Genomic DNA, 16,549 nt, shown 5'->3' on the forward strand with positions numbered 1-16,549 from the left:
ATCGCTTTTCCAAAATGACTGTCAGTAAAATTCACAGGAGCTATGGTTTTAGCCTGAGCTTCTCCCCAGGCCCACATGACCGGATCAGAGCAGGATGGATTCGCTCTGCTAGGTGCCGTGTCATCAACTCAAACATAAAACAAGGCCCGGTCCCCAGGAAGTGAGACCGCCAGCAGCCGGACTTCGGGGCCACCAGCCTGAGCTGCCGTGTCCAGGAAGTCCCTCTGCTGTGCCCTGCAAGGAGAGGGACGGAGGGAATCTGGGGAGCATCAGTCTGCTCCTGCACTGCTTCGCTTCCTTGGTCCTGCCCGCACTGGCCACCCCTCTGCCACCCCCAGGGAGAGTTTTCCTGCTCGGTACCCGGATGCTGCCCCATCCATGAATCACTGAGGAAGCCAAGTGGGCTCTTGAGCTTAATCGGCTGACACTTTGTTCTGTGACATCACCAACATGAGGGCCTCTTTTCAGTTTTTCTTCTTTTTAAAAGACCCATTTCTCTAGGAAAAACTAGCCGAGCTAAGAGGCTCCTCATGTGACCCTAAAAATAATCCCTGAAGGGTCTCAACTGATTTTGATACATGCGCGCGCGCGCACACACACACACACACACAGGTGCGTATATGTACATTTTGATGAACACAGGTCTTCCTTTGACTTGGTCTTAAACACCCAGCAGGAAAGTACAACCAAAAAAAATAACGAAAGTGATGGTAATATACAACAAAAGCTAGGCAAGCTACACAAAAGGACACCAGCCACAGCTGGCAGTCTCCAACGGCACCTGTGACAGCCATCAGGGCTGTGATCCCCAGACCTCTGGCCCTTCAGGAACGGGTCCTCCCACCTCGCTCAGTGCTCCATTTTGCTGTCATGTTATTTTAATCTACTTTTTAGTACCCCTCACATGAAGATTTGGCTTCCTGGATAGGGATGCCTATAGAATAAGAACGGCAGCACAAATATTGTAGCCACTAAGTGTCACTGCCTTGGTCATATAAACTGACTTTCTGTTATCTTCTTCAGACCTTCTATGTTTATTTTATCTGGACCCTGTCACTACAATACATCTTCAGGGCTACAAAACAGGGGTCAAATCTGAGTTCTGAGTCCTGTAGTAAAACATTTAATGGTCCAATGGCCACAAAAACACAGAAATCTTTATTTAGTGTATTTCCTTGCCATTGTTATAATTAAAATGAGAACATTAGATTTCTTTGACAAAACAAGGAAGAATCTACATGCTCTTAAACTCCATGTAGTACTTAGGTTAACACTGCTGGACAAACACAGGTTAACATGAAAGATAAAAGGCTTATGCCAAATGCTGCCTCATGTTGTCCAACTTCTACAGTGTTTTGAGCTACTATTCATCAATATTCTGCTTTTAATTTTTGGCCTCTGCTGGCTTAATATGGTTATAAAATGACACTGAAGTGTCAGTGACTTGCTAATATTCTTGTCCTCTTTTCCAGACTATCAAAAGTTGATGGTTCATCAAGCCATAAGATAAAACCCATCTTGGGCTGGGGATTTAGCTCAGTGGTTTTGCCACCTGCTGCGCAAGTGCAAGGACCAGAGTTCGATCCCTGGTACCAAACAAAACAAAACACCCCATCTTCCTTTGCCTCCTTTGGATCAGTCAGGGTGAGGCTTTTATGGATGCATCAATACCTTGCCTCAGCCTGAAGCAGTTATAAGATGGATCTTCAGCCCTTCTGCACCTCTTAAGAATAAGGGATCAAAGTCTTGGGGCAGGGGAAGGGGGACGAGGTAAGATAGACAACAATAAAGATGGGTACAGAGGAGAAAAGGGAGTCATAGCTAAAAATCACACCCTTTTAAAGAGGACTGCAACTCCAGGACACTGTCAAAGCTACCTGAGGTTGTTCACCTCACTATTCCCTAGGTTTCTTTATACTTTTCTTCTGGAGCCATCACATCCAAAATCCTTTAAGGCCATAAATTAATATAGTTGAAAAAGTAAAGGGCAGAAACCTGACCTTATGCAAAAGGAACAAAGTGAGAGAGCTCAAAAAATATTTTTAGGCAAAACATCTTAGAGCACCCATCTCCTCCCCCCAGAATGGTGACCCTCACGCCTTTCGCCTGTAAAAGGGCCGTTACCGTTCTGTGAGTGAGCCATCCTTTCTCCTGTAAACCAAGGCCAAGGTGGAACTTTCTATGGATTCACAAATCCCACAGATTTCCACCACCAAAAACATACATATTCCCAGCTCCAAACTGCAGCGCACCTCTCTCTCTCAGGGGCCTGCAATCTATTTCTTTGAATGTGTACTTTTAAGTTTCTATCTCATAAACCACTTTATGCCTCCTAAAAAAAAAAAAAAACAAACTAAAAAGATCCACTTCACCATAGCAAGTTTGAATCCGCAGGAGACTCGTTTACCTTGTCCAGAAAGGTCCACCATCCGCTGGTGCCCAGTTTTGCCGTCGAAGAGCTCCATTATGTACTTCCCTTTGTCATTCGGGGTGGGCTCATTGATTTGTAGCCAGATCTGCTCACCTGTGACCCCGCTCTTAACTCTGTCTGTGTACTTAATACCTGTCCCACTGTTAAAAGCAAAGAAAACGCCATTACCGTCTGCTGTCACACAGAGCTGATCAGTCCTCTGCCTCTCATTGAAGGCCTTACTGTAAACTGTTATAGGCCTGAGATCCACATCTGCTATTATTCTGCTTGAGAGAAACCACAGCCTCAGAGGCACAACTCTGGACTGGAAGACCTTGGTGCTGAGAATCTGAATGTTCATGAACTCTCACAGCAGCCCAGGGCAAATGACACCAACATGTCTCAAGGACGTGAATTATCTCTGTGTTTGCTTGTGTTCTTGTAGGAGTAAAGGCATCTTTAAAGCTAAATGGCCAAACTACATACTCCTTTGCTGCACATTTCATGCAGTTGATCTAGGGCTATAAGCCGGACTTTATAACCTGGTCTGAAGCACACTCACAGAGGGTCATTGGTGCCTGATGTCTGTTGACACACACTGTTCCAAAGCTATTTATTTATTTATTTATTTATTTTTGGTACCAGGGATCGAACTTGGGTCCTTGTGCTTGCAAGGCAGGCGGCGAAACCACGGAGCTAAATCCCCGGTCCCCAAAGTTATTTAAAACATAGGTAATATGTAGTGGGCCGTGGAGCCAAGAGAGAAGCGAAGGGCAGAGTGGCTGCCAACACTATTGAGGCCCATGCTGTCCCAAGGTGTGAGTTTCTCGGTATTCTGCAGGTCACAAACAGACCCAGGCTCTGCCTGCTTTGTGAGGGAATAAAAGAAAGAACAGCCCTGGGCATTGTGAGCCGCTGTCTCGAACTGCTGCCATTAGAGACAGATGAGATGAGAAAGGTAAGTAGATATACTCTCAGGCTGTGAAAAGAAACTTCATGAAGCATCTGTGAAAATGTGAGGAAATAAGAAAATAGGCAGTATATAAAACTACTTTATCTTAGTGACAATCACGCATAGAGAAAAGATTGGAAAGAAGTACCGGAAATACCTGCATTATAGCTCATAAACTATGGTGGGTATCATATCATGGATTCTCTTTGACTTTGTAATAGATCATAAATATATTTTCTAAAACAAGTGTGTACTCTGTTTATAGTTGCGGTAAACATGAACTTTAAAGCAGAGAAAAGCAAAGTTTTCCACCAACAAAATTTTAGCTTTCAAATAAATAATGTTTTTCTTATACCACTATATTCTTCGAATAATATTTATTTACATATCTAAAATAGATGAAAAAATTAATGTAGATAAAATGATAAGGAAGTCATCTGTACCCCACGTATTTTAGCCCAAGCCATAGACGTGTCTTAGAGAGTTAAACACTCTCTCTGTTTTGTGTAATGCACATGCGTTCTTTAATCTCTGGCTAACATGCATAATTACCTTCCATATGTTAAGCACTGCAGACAGAATGGGTTTTACTGCTCCTGTTTTATATATAAAAAACCTGAGGTTTGTAAAATTAAATGACTTGCCTAAGATCACAATGGAAGACGGGAGTGAAGTCGACACTAAAACCCATTTTAAGTTTTTTCTTGTTATACCATACCTATAAAAGATAGCGAAGACAATCCTTGGTTCCTGTCTCTTTCATAGGCACACAAATACACAAGAAGGTCACATAACTGACAAGACCAATTAATGGAAGAAGTTTATACTTTGCTAGTCTACCAGCAACTTCCTCGAAACACATTTTCAGTGCTCTCATTTGTTTTGAACAAATAATCCTGTTAGAGAAGACATAAAGCTTTTTGACTGATGGTTCAACTAATTTTACTTCTTTCATTCTTCAGACTGATAGATTAGAATGTCCTAGACGTCACAGAGGAATTTCCTAGAATTTGATTTATTTTAACTTATAAATAATTACTTTCCTGAAATGTATTCTGAAGAAAAAGAAGAAATGAAACAAGATTTGTGTTCTACACTGGATTTATAGAGTTCAGGAAATGATTAATAATAAACTTTTCCACATGAGTTAAAGCTGTTTTAAAGAAAACCCAAATGACTGCTTTGTTGGACCCAGTGCAGGCTCACGGCTCTTCGAAGAACTTTGTTTTTGCTAGTGGTGCTGGGGATTGAACCCAGGGCCTCATGCATGCTAGGCAAGCTCCCTACCACTGAGTGACACCTCTGGCTGAGACTTTTTATTAAATTTATCTTGAACAGATACATAAAACATAAAAGTGTATGTATTAGCGGGGTAATGTGGTATTTTGATGCACATGGATATTTTGTAACATTTAAATCAGGTTAAGCATATCTATCTTCTGAAACACTCATCACTTCTTTCTGGGGAACCTTCCGATGGCTGCCCTTGTCACTTTCTGCAGTGCACCATAGATCATCATTACCTCCAGCTGCCCACTGTGCAAGCAGCACCTCAAACTTCTTGTTCCTGCCGACTGTAACTTGGCACCTGTGGGCAAACTTCACCCTCCCAGGTGGTCTAGACTTCCAGGGGACTTGTATGTGCAGAGGGAGTGCTGTGAGGAGCGGGTGCTGGAGCGAGGCTGCCTGGCGCAGCCCTCGACTGGCCTCCTAGCTGTGTGACCGTGGTGGCCATGGTCACTGCAGTGCCTGCCCGGGGCTGTGAAGATCCGCTAACCAGAGAGCGGAAAGGCTTGGAGCAATGCCCAGCACTCTGGCAATGCCCTCCAAAGACGCAGCAGCCATCGCCTCTGAGCTGACACAGGGCCACTCCTGAGCCCCACTCCACTGGGGCTGTCAGCCCACTTAGGGGGACCAGACTGAAGGTGGCTGCACCCCAAACATGAGCTCTACCAGGCCTCTGGTGCTCTCGGCTCAGGGCATCTCAAGGAAGCCCAGAGGTGAGGGAAGGTGCCAGGTGGGGAAGGGCGGGACTGGTTTGGTTTAGGAACCATCTTGGCTCCTGAAATCCCAGAGGTGAACTGGAGTGCAGTTCCTCTACCCCTCCACCCAGGCAGCCCGGGACTAGGGCCGACTTCCAGGCTCAGCCCAGGGCAGACTCCTGTCCCTGCAATCATCTCGAGACCTCTAGAGCCTGCTGAGTGTGGACAAGAAGCACGCGAATGCCCAGCTACGCCAGGTGCTGGAACAATGGGGCGGCCTGGGCACCCCTCTGGCTGGGGCCGTTCATTCATCTAGCAGGAAACGAGGGGCCTTTGCACAGCCTGCTACAGTCTTGTTTTGGACCACAGAGTGTGCGAGCTGGGGGTAGAGAATGGGGCTCGGGATGCTGGCAAAACAGAGGCGGCCCCAGCACAGGTGTGTGGAGGCAGAGTCTCCACTGTGAAGACGCTTGTGGCCCAGTATGCACCTGAGAGCTCAGGGGCGACCTAAGCGGGTGCCCTGGGGTCTTCCGCCTGTGATCCTCAAGCCAGATGGAGAATTGAGAAGAATCCTTGCCGGAAAGGAACAGGTTTTTTGGGGTTTTTCCTTTCTTTTTGTGTTTTGTCTCCCTTTACTGTCCCCAGTGGACAAAGAATTTCTACTTGGCAAGTGAGTCTCCATTTCCTTACTTGTGGGACCAGTTGACTTTCAAATCGTCCAGGTAGTAAGTGACGAAAGAGTATAGCCGGATGCCCTCGGCGGTGCTCTGGATTTTCAGATCTGAGGCTGACAAAGCTGAAAGGGGAAGACAGAGTATCTTAGGCACCTACATGTCCAAGCATCCTGGCAGGGGAACAAGGAAGCTGTGTGAGAAAATGTCAGCTTACCGATCTTCCTGCACACCTCAGTCATCAGTTCTTGGAAGGCTGAGGATAAAGGTTCAAAGCCAAGGCATTAGCAGAGGCATACTGAGCATCCGGCCAAATCTCAAACTGTTCGCTCTTAAAAATTCCCTGTCTGATGAAGGGAACGATTTTTTGGCCGATTGCTAATTAGTATTTTTGGAGGGAATAACTCAATTTTTATCTGTAAAAGATCTCTGCCTATTTGGATACTTTTTCCTCCCGATTCTCTGTGACTAATACCATATTTACATTCTACAGAAAGAGCCACAGTGAGGATTCCAGGAAGGTTTTTGGCTTTGGGGTTCTCGTTCTTAAGTCCCAGGAAGCCTGAGTTCTGCTACAGGACTTTTTTTTTTTTTTTTTTTTTGGTACTGGGGATCGAACTCTGGTCCTTGCGCTTGCGCAGCAGGTGGTGAAACCGCTGAGCTAAATCCCCAGCCCAGGACATTTTTTTTTATCTGTGTCATCAATCTGTGATGAATAAGCCATCTATGCTGCCTGGCCCTCCTCGGCCTAACAGTGACTTTTCCCAGTAAACATTTAGCTGTGGGATCACCAAGAATAGGAAGGTGAAATCAAAGACACTTTCCCACCATTTTTTAGCAATATTCTTAACACATCTCGTTCATAAACAAAATTGAGAGTTTTGGGGTCACAAGTATGTTTTCGTTATCACGATATATTGTCCTCAGTAGTCTCTGAAAAATGGAAATTCGTTTCTTGCTTTGTGAATAACTGTAAGGCTTCAAATACCATATATAAATCTTTCTGGTTACCCTTTAACCACCAGCTGTTTTTCAACATGCTCTTCACTGAAGTTTTTTTGATCCTGGAACACTTTTATAGAGTTGAAACAAAAATGATGACTTAAATTGAAAACAGACCCCTCAGTAATTTGTAAATTACAAATTCTCTGAGGATCAAAACTATACTTTCCACTTCTAGGAAGACCAACAATGAAATACTTTGGAAAAAAATAATAGTTCACTCTGTTGGAATTTCAATTAAAGGTGAAAATCCAGCATGTCTTCAATCGTCAACCCAGCCTCAGTCCTAATTCTCAATCACACAGCACTCGGGCACTGACCTTCATCCACAAGTTTCAGTCTGCTTTTATCTTTCCCACGGTCATCTTTCAGGATGACTTCGTAAAACCCAGCATCTTTCTTGGAAAACTAGAGGATAACAGATACACCGTTTCACAGCTCAGCGTAGCTCCAGGTGTGGCGTGGGCATGGTTTAAGGTCCTTGACCTAGGAGCTGCCAGGGAAGCCCCCCAGGCAAGCATCCAGCCGCGGCAGACAGTTCACTTTCCCCCATCCACAGTCACTTTCCCGGCTGGTGATGAGTGCTTACCCTCTCAGGCTAAGATTGAGTCGAGGCATTCATTTGTTAAAAAGTAACTGATCACATATATTTGAAAGCTGTGCTCTAAAAGGAGATGAAAGTGTATACTTGAATGAATATTGTAGCTGACTATCTCTCTACTGGTAGAGAAAAAGCTATCATGAGACTGAAGCACAAGGAAGGACCCACTTAGCTGCCCGCGGATGAGAAAAGTAGTTCAGAAAACAAGCACGTGGAGTCCACTCGGTATTGGTTAGATACCTGAGAGATCCGTGCATATCACAAAGTGAGAGGAGCTTTTGTTCCTGTAGCAGTTAGAAGTAAGCTACTGTAAACCTCTGGGGCATGGAATGAATGTGGAATCTGGCTTTGGTTTTGGGGGAGAACGTAGGGTGTGGACCTCACACATTGCATTCCACATTTCCAATCAGCTACCTCTGTTATAAGCAGGGTGCATATGCCGTCCTTGAAGTCATGCTTTTCGTCCACGGATATCTCCCTCTCATCTTTGTACCACACGATGTTAGTCTCCTTCTTAATATTTGCCACCTAGAAAAAGAACCATTCTTTTTTAAATTAAAGAAACATTACTCATGAAAATAAGTAGGGTTCCCCCCCCAGGTTGAGGATTGAACCCAGGGCCTTTGCACTGAGCTACATCTATTTAAGCCTTTTTCTTAAAAAACGTTTTAAAATTTTGAGACAAGGTCTCAAGTTGTTCAGGCTTGGCTCAAACTGGCTATCCTCCTGCCTCAGCCTTCCAGGGTGCTTGGGATTAAAGGCATGCACCATCAGGCCCAGAGAATTAAGTAGTTTTTAATGTAGCAAAGGATAGAAGAAAAAGTACTGAACTCGGAGTCAGAAGACATAGCTTTCTAAGGGAATCAGTTGAAAACTATTTTAATTGAGAAGAAGGTGTAGAATAAAGTGGGTACCAATGCACAAATGAAAATCAAGAGCCTCTCTATTTCCAGCAGTAAAAATTGACTTTGGAGTCACCAGGTAGGTAATGGCACACATCTATAGTCCCAGCACTCAGGAGGCTGAGGCAAAAAGATCACTTGAGCCTAGAAGTTCAAAATCAGTTGGCAAAAACATAGTAAGATCCCAATCTCAAAAAAAAGAATAGATATATACATAGTGATATGTACACTGAAATGAAAATAAAAATCTCAAAACCAAAATAAGGCATATCCCATCAGATTAAAATAGTCTATGCACAACAACTAGTGACTTTATTAAAGACAGAATGAATAAACCCAATCTATATCTAAACATTAAAAAAAGATAAGTGAAGCATGGCAAATATAGGTATGGGGAAAGATGGCTGAACAAGTAAATTGCTTAATCATTTTGAAGAGGCTCATTTAGCTTCTCATCCACACATCCTGTCCTAGCATTAATTCCAATACACTAAACCACCTCACACGGCTAAAGGAATCGAGAACTTTATCTATAGTGTTTGATTTTATTTTTTACTAAGCAGAATATATCCATGTATTTCTTACATAATTAAATTTGTATAAAAGACTACAGACTTCATACAAACTGAGAAAAAAACCCTAAAGACCCCACTGAATGACTGGTAAAATGTACATTACTCAGCAAAAGAAGGAAAACAATTACAAAACAAACAGGTGAGGAAAATGTCTAGACTCATTACGAACAAGAACATTTAAATTGTACAATGTGAAAAGGTTTCTACTAATAAATGACTGTTGTTAGAAGCAACACTGGTGACACAGTGAAACCAGCACCCACAAACGTTCCTCATGACCCCAGAAGCTGGTTCTAGAATTGGAGGAAGTAACTGGGTTTCTGGGTGATGTTGCTTCCAGCAAAATGCCCCTGAGGTGGGCATGGTGGCACATGACTATAATCCCAGCATTTGGAAGGCTGAAGCAGGAGGATTGCTGAAAGTTTGTGGCCAGCCTGAAGCTACATGGTGAGATCAAGGCCAGTCTGGACTACATAGTGAGACCCTGTGTCAAAAAACAAACAAACAACAAACAAACTCCCTCTGGCGGTAGACTGGGAGGGACAAGAAATGGTCAGGGCCTCATGAAGCAGCCTGCTTCTTGTGACTGGAACTCGTCCTTTGTAGGAATCTCGGAAGCCCACGGATAGAGTTGTCACAAGAGTGCTGGCTCTTTGGGACCATGAGACATCTTAAAACCCTATGACTCCCACACCTGCCCTGTGTAGAGCAGTCATCTGAGGGTGGCGGAGGGAGCAGCTGTCACATGGACTCCTGTAGGGCAGCAGGTGGCTTGGGCTCTTCCTCAATCCTTCAGAGTAGACAGTGCCAGCTGCGGCCCTTGATAGCCCCCTGAGAATGAATGTTTACTGCACATGTGCCATGAACTCAGGTGCAATAGTGATGGTAAATTTATGTAAATTGCCATAATAATGTAACAGAGAGGTATGGGAGGACAGAGGAAGGGTTCTTCTGTCCAGACTGAGGATGGGAGGCCTTTCAGAGAGAAAGGATTTTGCCAGAGAAGCTGAAAGAAGGCCATTCTAGGCCTTGGACAAGCAGCACAAATCCATACCTACAAATATCCATAACCTGTGTGCTGTGGTTTATATTTAGAAGTCCCTCCAAAGTTTTATGTGTACCTAGAAGGGGTTTTGGGGAGGTGGTTGGACCATGGGTGTGTGATACTCATCAGTGGATTCACCCACCAAATGTGAAATTGGGAGGTGAAGCTTGGCTGTAGGAGGTGGGTTACTGGGGACATGGCCTACATCTGTCTCCCTCCTCCCTTGATCACTCTCTGCTTCCTGCTACCATGCCATGGACTGTTTCTCCTTGTGATCCCCCTCTACATGCTGCCCTGCCTTGGAGCCAGCCAACTATGGACTGAAACCTCTACAAAGTGTGAGGTGAAACAAACCTTTTCTCCTTTAACTTGTGGGTGTCAGGTATTGTGTCTCAATGATGAGGAAAGTGGCTAAGACACTATGTGTGGGCTCCCCCTGGTTATTCAGGACTGGGGAGGGGCTGATTCTCCTGAGGAAGCCATTAGAACAGCAGAACTCCCACAGACAGCAAGACATAGGAGAAGAGGAAAGTAGGGAGAGGCCGTGCCCATGAGACAGTGAGCAGGCAGCAAGGTGGTGGGCAGCCAGCGGATGGAAAGGCTGAGGGCTTTAGCTGCCACCTGGGAGAAGGGTTTTCAAGAAGCTTTGCCATTTTTGGAGAAGCTGAAACCTAGAACTAATTTTTCTTATATGTTTCTGGCAAACATGTTCCTTCAAATTTGTCAGACTTACTAGAAACTGGGGCACTCGGGTTCTGGCTCTTAGGATGATAACTGCATGCCAAATGCCAGACCCATGATTCTGCTTTGGGGTTACTGCCAGCCATCAAGACCTCACATTGCAACTGCAGGCAACAGTTTCTTCTCCACAACTTTTTAAAAAAATGAAAACAAAAACTTGCTTTAAGACAGGCTCTGACTATATCGCCTGAGTGGGCCTCTCAGTCCTAGGGTCGAGTGAGCCTCTAGCCTCTGCCTCCCACACAGCGGGAAATGCAGGTGTGTGCCACTGTGCTTGGCTCTCAAAAACTTTCTTATTGTTGTTGCGTTGTTTTAGACAAGAAGCTCTCGCCCAAACACGGAGGCCGGTGAGTCTGAACAGATCTGCCACTGAGACGCAGATTTGGCCCCAAACCCAAAACAACATGGGCCTTCTGATATTAACCTGGGGTGGGCAGCTCTAACCCCAAATTCTCAATTCCAAAATGCTCTCAATCTGAAATTTTCTGAGTGCCATCTTGACATCACAAGTGGGAAATTCCACACCATGAAACTTTGTTACATGATAATAAAAATATTTCATAAAATTACCTTCAGGCCATGTGTATATGAAACATAAATGAATTTCATATTTAGATTTGGATCATATCCCCAACACACCTTATTATATATATGCAAATATTTCAAAAGAAAAAAAAAATCCAAAAATCAAAATATTTCTGCTCCAAAGCATTTTGGATAAGGAATATTCAACCTATAATTTAAAAAGAGACCATGTCTTTATTAACTGGGTCATGAGTAATGAATAAGAACAATCACTTTACCATTCCATATTTTTATGTTATTTGAGCTTAAGTGTTGTTTTTTTTTTTTTTAATAAACCAATGGTTACTGTAACATTCAACAGCAAGGATGGGTCAAATCATTTTGGCTCAAATGTGGGAGATGAAAAAATTGATCTTCCTCTTCCCCTCATTCTATTTTATCTTTATTTCCCTTGCATCAGATATAAAAAATTTATCCACCTCTTACCTTGCATTTCAACAGTACATTACATTCACCAGTCACTTCCCAGCTCAAATACTCAGCAAAATGCGGGCCTATAAAATGTTAATGACATAAGCATCACTTTATTAATCACAAATACAAAATCTAGGCTTATTTTTAAATCCTAAGGTGATCTACATTTGAAGTCAAATTGAAAAAAATTACAGATTTAGTTAAAAAAATTTTTAAGGTCTACATATTTGATAATAAATATTTTAAATTATTTTTATTTATCATGGAATTTTTAACATAATTGATACCACGCATTTTAACTTGTTATGGAAATAATTTTGGAATGCTTTATACAAAAAAGTATTGAAGTATTTCTTTTTACTCACTGCCTAAGTTTACCTTGTTTCCTGATCCATTCTTGCCGCTGGAATTCAGCTTCTTTCTGGAGCTTTTTATAAACTAGAAATTGAAAAACAAGGAAGTATAAAATTGAGTTGAACAGTGTAAATGCACATGCCAGCTATTGTGCTAAGTGATGCGTATTCATCGTTATAATATTCCTGCTTTGTGACAACCCTGCTTGTTTTTAATTTTATAGATGAAGAAACAAGCTTTGAAAGGCTAAATAAGTTTTCCAAGGTCATAAAGCCAGGAAATGGTGAAATGGTATAGGGTGTTGCCAACGCAGATCCGGCAGCCTTTGTGTTGCCTCGTTCAATGTCACACTTAAATCCTGGTGGCTTCCACAGTGATTTGAGCAGCTGACTACTGCAATCTACCTACAACGTGTGATTCACAAACATGACATGCAGTACTTCTGCATACCTTTTCTTTTCAAGTTAAGTAATTCAGAGTGTGCACACAGTATTGTGCTTTGTTTCTGACATATGTTCTGTCTTGGTGGAAGATTTTAGGAGTAAGTGCTTTTTTATATATGTGATTAGGTGCAGCTTTGCTTGGGAGCCGGGGATACATTTCATGTTCTTTTAAATTAATATTGAGTTTTATAAAATGAGATGCTATGTAAAGTATAACTTGAAAATTGTACTTTGATAAAGAAGGATAAACTTGAGACTGTAATGTCAAGTGAAATAAATCAGATACACAAACTTGAATATTGCATGGTTTCTTTTATATGAGAAACCCAAGCAGAAATAAGGAAAGACCAAAATAAAAGATAGATAACAAGAAACAGGGAGATAGACTTTTTTCAAAAGGGAAGGGGGGGGACCTAGAGATAAAGGAAAGGGGGAGGGAAGGTAGAGGAAGGGGATGAGAAAAAGACTTAGATGTATTCTGTTCATGCACCAACTCCCCACAGGAATGCAATCAGTATGTTCTGTAAACATGGACCAATAAAAATAAAATATTAACTGGAAAAAATAAAGCAAAGCCAGCATGCATTTAAAAGAAAGAAAACTATATTTTGACCACGAGGATTCAGTCAGGACACAGTTCCTGCCACCTCTCCCAGGACCTCTCCATGTCCCGGAAGGCAGCAGCGTCCTCTCCTGGGCCAGCTGCTCAGAGTGCTCACCATCTCCGATGAGCACCAGCGTGGAGTGGCCTGTCGCTTTTCCATCTTGAATCTGGAAAGTGTACGTCCCCTCATCCTCGTCCTGCAGCTTCTCCATGAACATCTCGATTATGCCAGTGTTGCGATCGATGTGCATCTTGTATTTCTTCAATGTGAAAAGACACAGACAGAGAAAGCAGTGAGGTAGACATTTTACCCTGACGACAATGAGCCTGGTGAAATAAAATAAACTCCAAAGAATAATAATTTTAATAATAATTACATTTTTGACAAATTCTTCAGCCTCTTGTACCCCCCAAAGAAGGAATATATTATATGGATATCTGACCTGGATCAGATTGATTACTGAATAGTTCATGATATAATTTCTTAAGTCTAAATAAAGTTTTGTTACCCCATGTTATAAAATGTTATTAAAATTTGTTTCAGGGCTGGGGATTTAGCTCAGTGGTTCTGCCACCTGCTTTGCAAGCACAAGGTCCCCAAGTTCGATCCTCAGTACCAAAAAAAAATTTGTTTCAGATTCTGCTTTCCTTTCCAGATGACATTATCTTTAGTTAGGAGGAAACTAGGGGGCCCCCGGGAGAATCACTCGCTGCCACATCGCCGCAGCCAGCGCATGTGCGGCATGTGGTGGGCCATTCACAAACACCTGCTGGTAACGCGTGAATAAAAACGCTTCTACCCTTGAAACCCCTCTGCTCTTAATGAGCCCAAACAGCCCTGGTAGGCTGCGCTGTTTAGACAACTCTCTCTGAGTGCAGGGGTGAATCTTAGTCCCTGTGTAGATGGGTACAAACCTACATCCATCTGAGTTGACGAAGTTTTGCTATAAAATGCAGGACAGGAGGCAGGCTCAGGTCTGGCGCGACCCTGTGCCCCTCATGCTCCAAGACCCTGCAGGGAGCAGCTGAGCCCAGGCCGGGCTCCTTCAGCCCCTTTCCCTCTGAGAGTGTGGCCCCAAGGTCATGGACGAGCTGCTCTGCACGGTCTCCTTCTCGGGGACCGACCTGAGACACCATGGTGTATGTGTGTGACAGTATGCATGTGTGTGCACACGTGTGTGCATGCATAGGAAGGAGGGGTGCAGCTACACACACAAGCTTGAATGTGTGCTCTGGCTATGCAGGGAGAAAGCAGTGCCAACCACGCTTTTCCTTCCCTTCCCCTGGCCAGGTGGTGAATGCAGCAGTTGATGAGAAGGGCTGGGGGACGTGGGGTGGACGCTGCCGCTGTGGACCCGAAAGTGACTGGTTCCGGTCCCGCACATCACTGTGTGCCTGGGGAAGGACCGTGCTGCACACAAGGAGATGTTACCAAGTTCCCCTCACTGAGGATCCGCAAGTCTTCTAAAAGCACACCTCAGTGAACAGAGACGGGCTGCTAATAGCATCCTCCAGCCTCACCTCCCCCTTTCTGTTTCTCACTCTTAGCCAGCAGTGCAGGGGGGCCAGGGTCCCCGACCCTGCTCCTCAGTGCCCTGGGCACTGCCTGATCGCGGCTTCCTGACACCCCAGGGAGGGCAGGGAAGCCCAGATGCTGCAGCTCTAGCCACAGAAGCTGTGTTCATGAACAGCAAAAGACAGAGTGTTACACAAGACGACTCACGGAAAACAGAAGAAATCCACAAAACATAGCCAGTCAGGTACCCCAAATGCTGTAAGAATATGAGATTTATCCCAAGTCTAGAGCTTTGCAATAAGGCTGTACTTCATTTTTGGCTCATTTTCTGAGCCACTAGAGAAAGAGGTTATTTTCCCCACAGGCTGGCTGAGGTCTCTGATGCGGATAACTTGCATCTTTTAAAAACTCATTGAAAACAGACAGAGCGAGGTCTGGAGTTTGAAATGAGCGTGCCGATGTGCAGCGTTCACCGCGGTGGGTGGGAGGGCAGTGGGCAGGCAGCTCAGATTTCACGTGGTGATCACACTTCCTAGTTTGTCTGAGCCTGGTGGATGGCCGTTGGACTGGAAAAATTATTAACAGCCTCCCCTTTCATTCTCACAAGTGTCCGGTTTGGATGAAATGATAGAGTCAATCTGTGGATTCTCTTCACTTTTAAAAAAAAAAAATGTGATAAAGATTCAAACTGCCCCACCCCACTGGCCAACAGTTTTCATAACAATTTATCCATATTCCCATAGTGTGCTCTACAACAATACATTTAAAAATGTAAAATGTGTAAAACCTACCGGTCCTTCAAAAATTTCCTTATCATTAAATATGTAGTTGACTTTGGCATTACCAGACAGCTTCTCAGCCTGCATCCAAAACCGGACCTGACCTTTCTCCAAAATTTCCACTGCCAACTCTGACTTAGCTGGGACAGCTATGAAAGAATGAAAGTAAACACAGTGAGTAATTATGCTGGCAAACTAGGATACTGGGCCGGGCTTTCTAATGGGGGAACTGATGGTCCACAGCAATGGCGATGCCCCCTTGCTTCCTGCAGAGCCCGGAAGCGGGGCAAGCGCTGTAGGGAAAGCGGCAGAGCGAGGGATGGAAGACGCAGATGCTCATCCTGGGCAGTGGGCTTGGGCACCCTGGAACTTGCTGTCTGGACTGTGACCGTGAGGAGGATGAGCGGGCCTCTAGGGGCACTTCTAGTAGCGCCCTGACTGTCTGCTCTGGTTAGGTTATTCAAGGACAGTACGGGGAACGAGGAACAGAGTCCAGAGCCAGCTCCGGGGGGCCAATGCAAGCCCGGGTCTGCTGTCTGGAAACTGAGGACCTCTGCTTTTTGTTGCTGGACCTCCCTTGACTTGCCCTGGTTAGCCAAGAAGTTATTCAGCGCTCACACCCTAAGGTTCAGTATCTAAATTACTTCAGAACACTTAGAAAGCAGCTACATTCTTTTTAAACAATTTAACTCACTTTGCTTTTTTTTAATTTAAAAAATAAATCTGAAAAAGGAATTAATTTTGATTACACAGTCAACTCTCCATATCTGTAGGCTTTGCATCCGCACATTCAACCAACTGTGGATCAAAAATATTTTTTAAGGTCTGTGGATGTAGCTCAGTGGCACAGTGCCTGCATGGCAAGTGTCAGATCCTGAGTTCGAATCCAGGCATCAAAAAAATTTTTAAATTGCATTTGTACTGAACATGTATAGATTTTTACCTTGTCATTATTCTCTAAATAATAGAGCAG

General features: G+C 43.9%; 1 protein-coding gene across 4 annotated transcripts in view; it reads right to left on the bottom strand.

The window, feature by feature from the left end:
* The window catches only part of Myom1 (myomesin 1), a 116,496-nt gene that overhangs the window by 6,716 nt on the left and 93,231 nt on the right, over positions 1–16,549 (bottom strand). For all 4 annotated transcript variants that reach the window (XM_004853188.4, XM_021265197.2, XM_004853187.4 and 1 more), the window contains 9 exons: positions 15,589–15,725; positions 13,397–13,541; positions 12,259–12,318; positions 11,893–11,960; positions 8,033–8,146; positions 7,338–7,425; positions 6,233–6,271; positions 6,035–6,140; positions 2,408–2,571 (listed from right to left, as the gene is read on the bottom strand). In XM_004853188.4, the coding sequence (XP_004853245.1) occupies positions 2,408–2,571; positions 6,035–6,140; positions 6,233–6,271; positions 7,338–7,425; positions 8,033–8,146; positions 11,893–11,960; positions 12,259–12,318; positions 13,397–13,541; positions 15,589–15,725 (921 nt within the window). The remainder of the gene's footprint in view (positions 1–2,407; positions 2,572–6,034; positions 6,141–6,232; positions 6,272–7,337; positions 7,426–8,032; positions 8,147–11,892; positions 11,961–12,258; positions 12,319–13,396; positions 13,542–15,588; positions 15,726–16,549) is intronic.

This window comes from Heterocephalus glaber, unplaced genomic scaffold (genome assembly GCF_053883595.1).
Source record: "Heterocephalus glaber isolate CG9 unplaced genomic scaffold, H.glaber_assembly_v1.0 deba00000331, whole genome shotgun sequence".
Taxonomy (NCBI): domain Eukaryota; kingdom Metazoa; phylum Chordata; class Mammalia; order Rodentia; family Bathyergidae; genus Heterocephalus; species Heterocephalus glaber.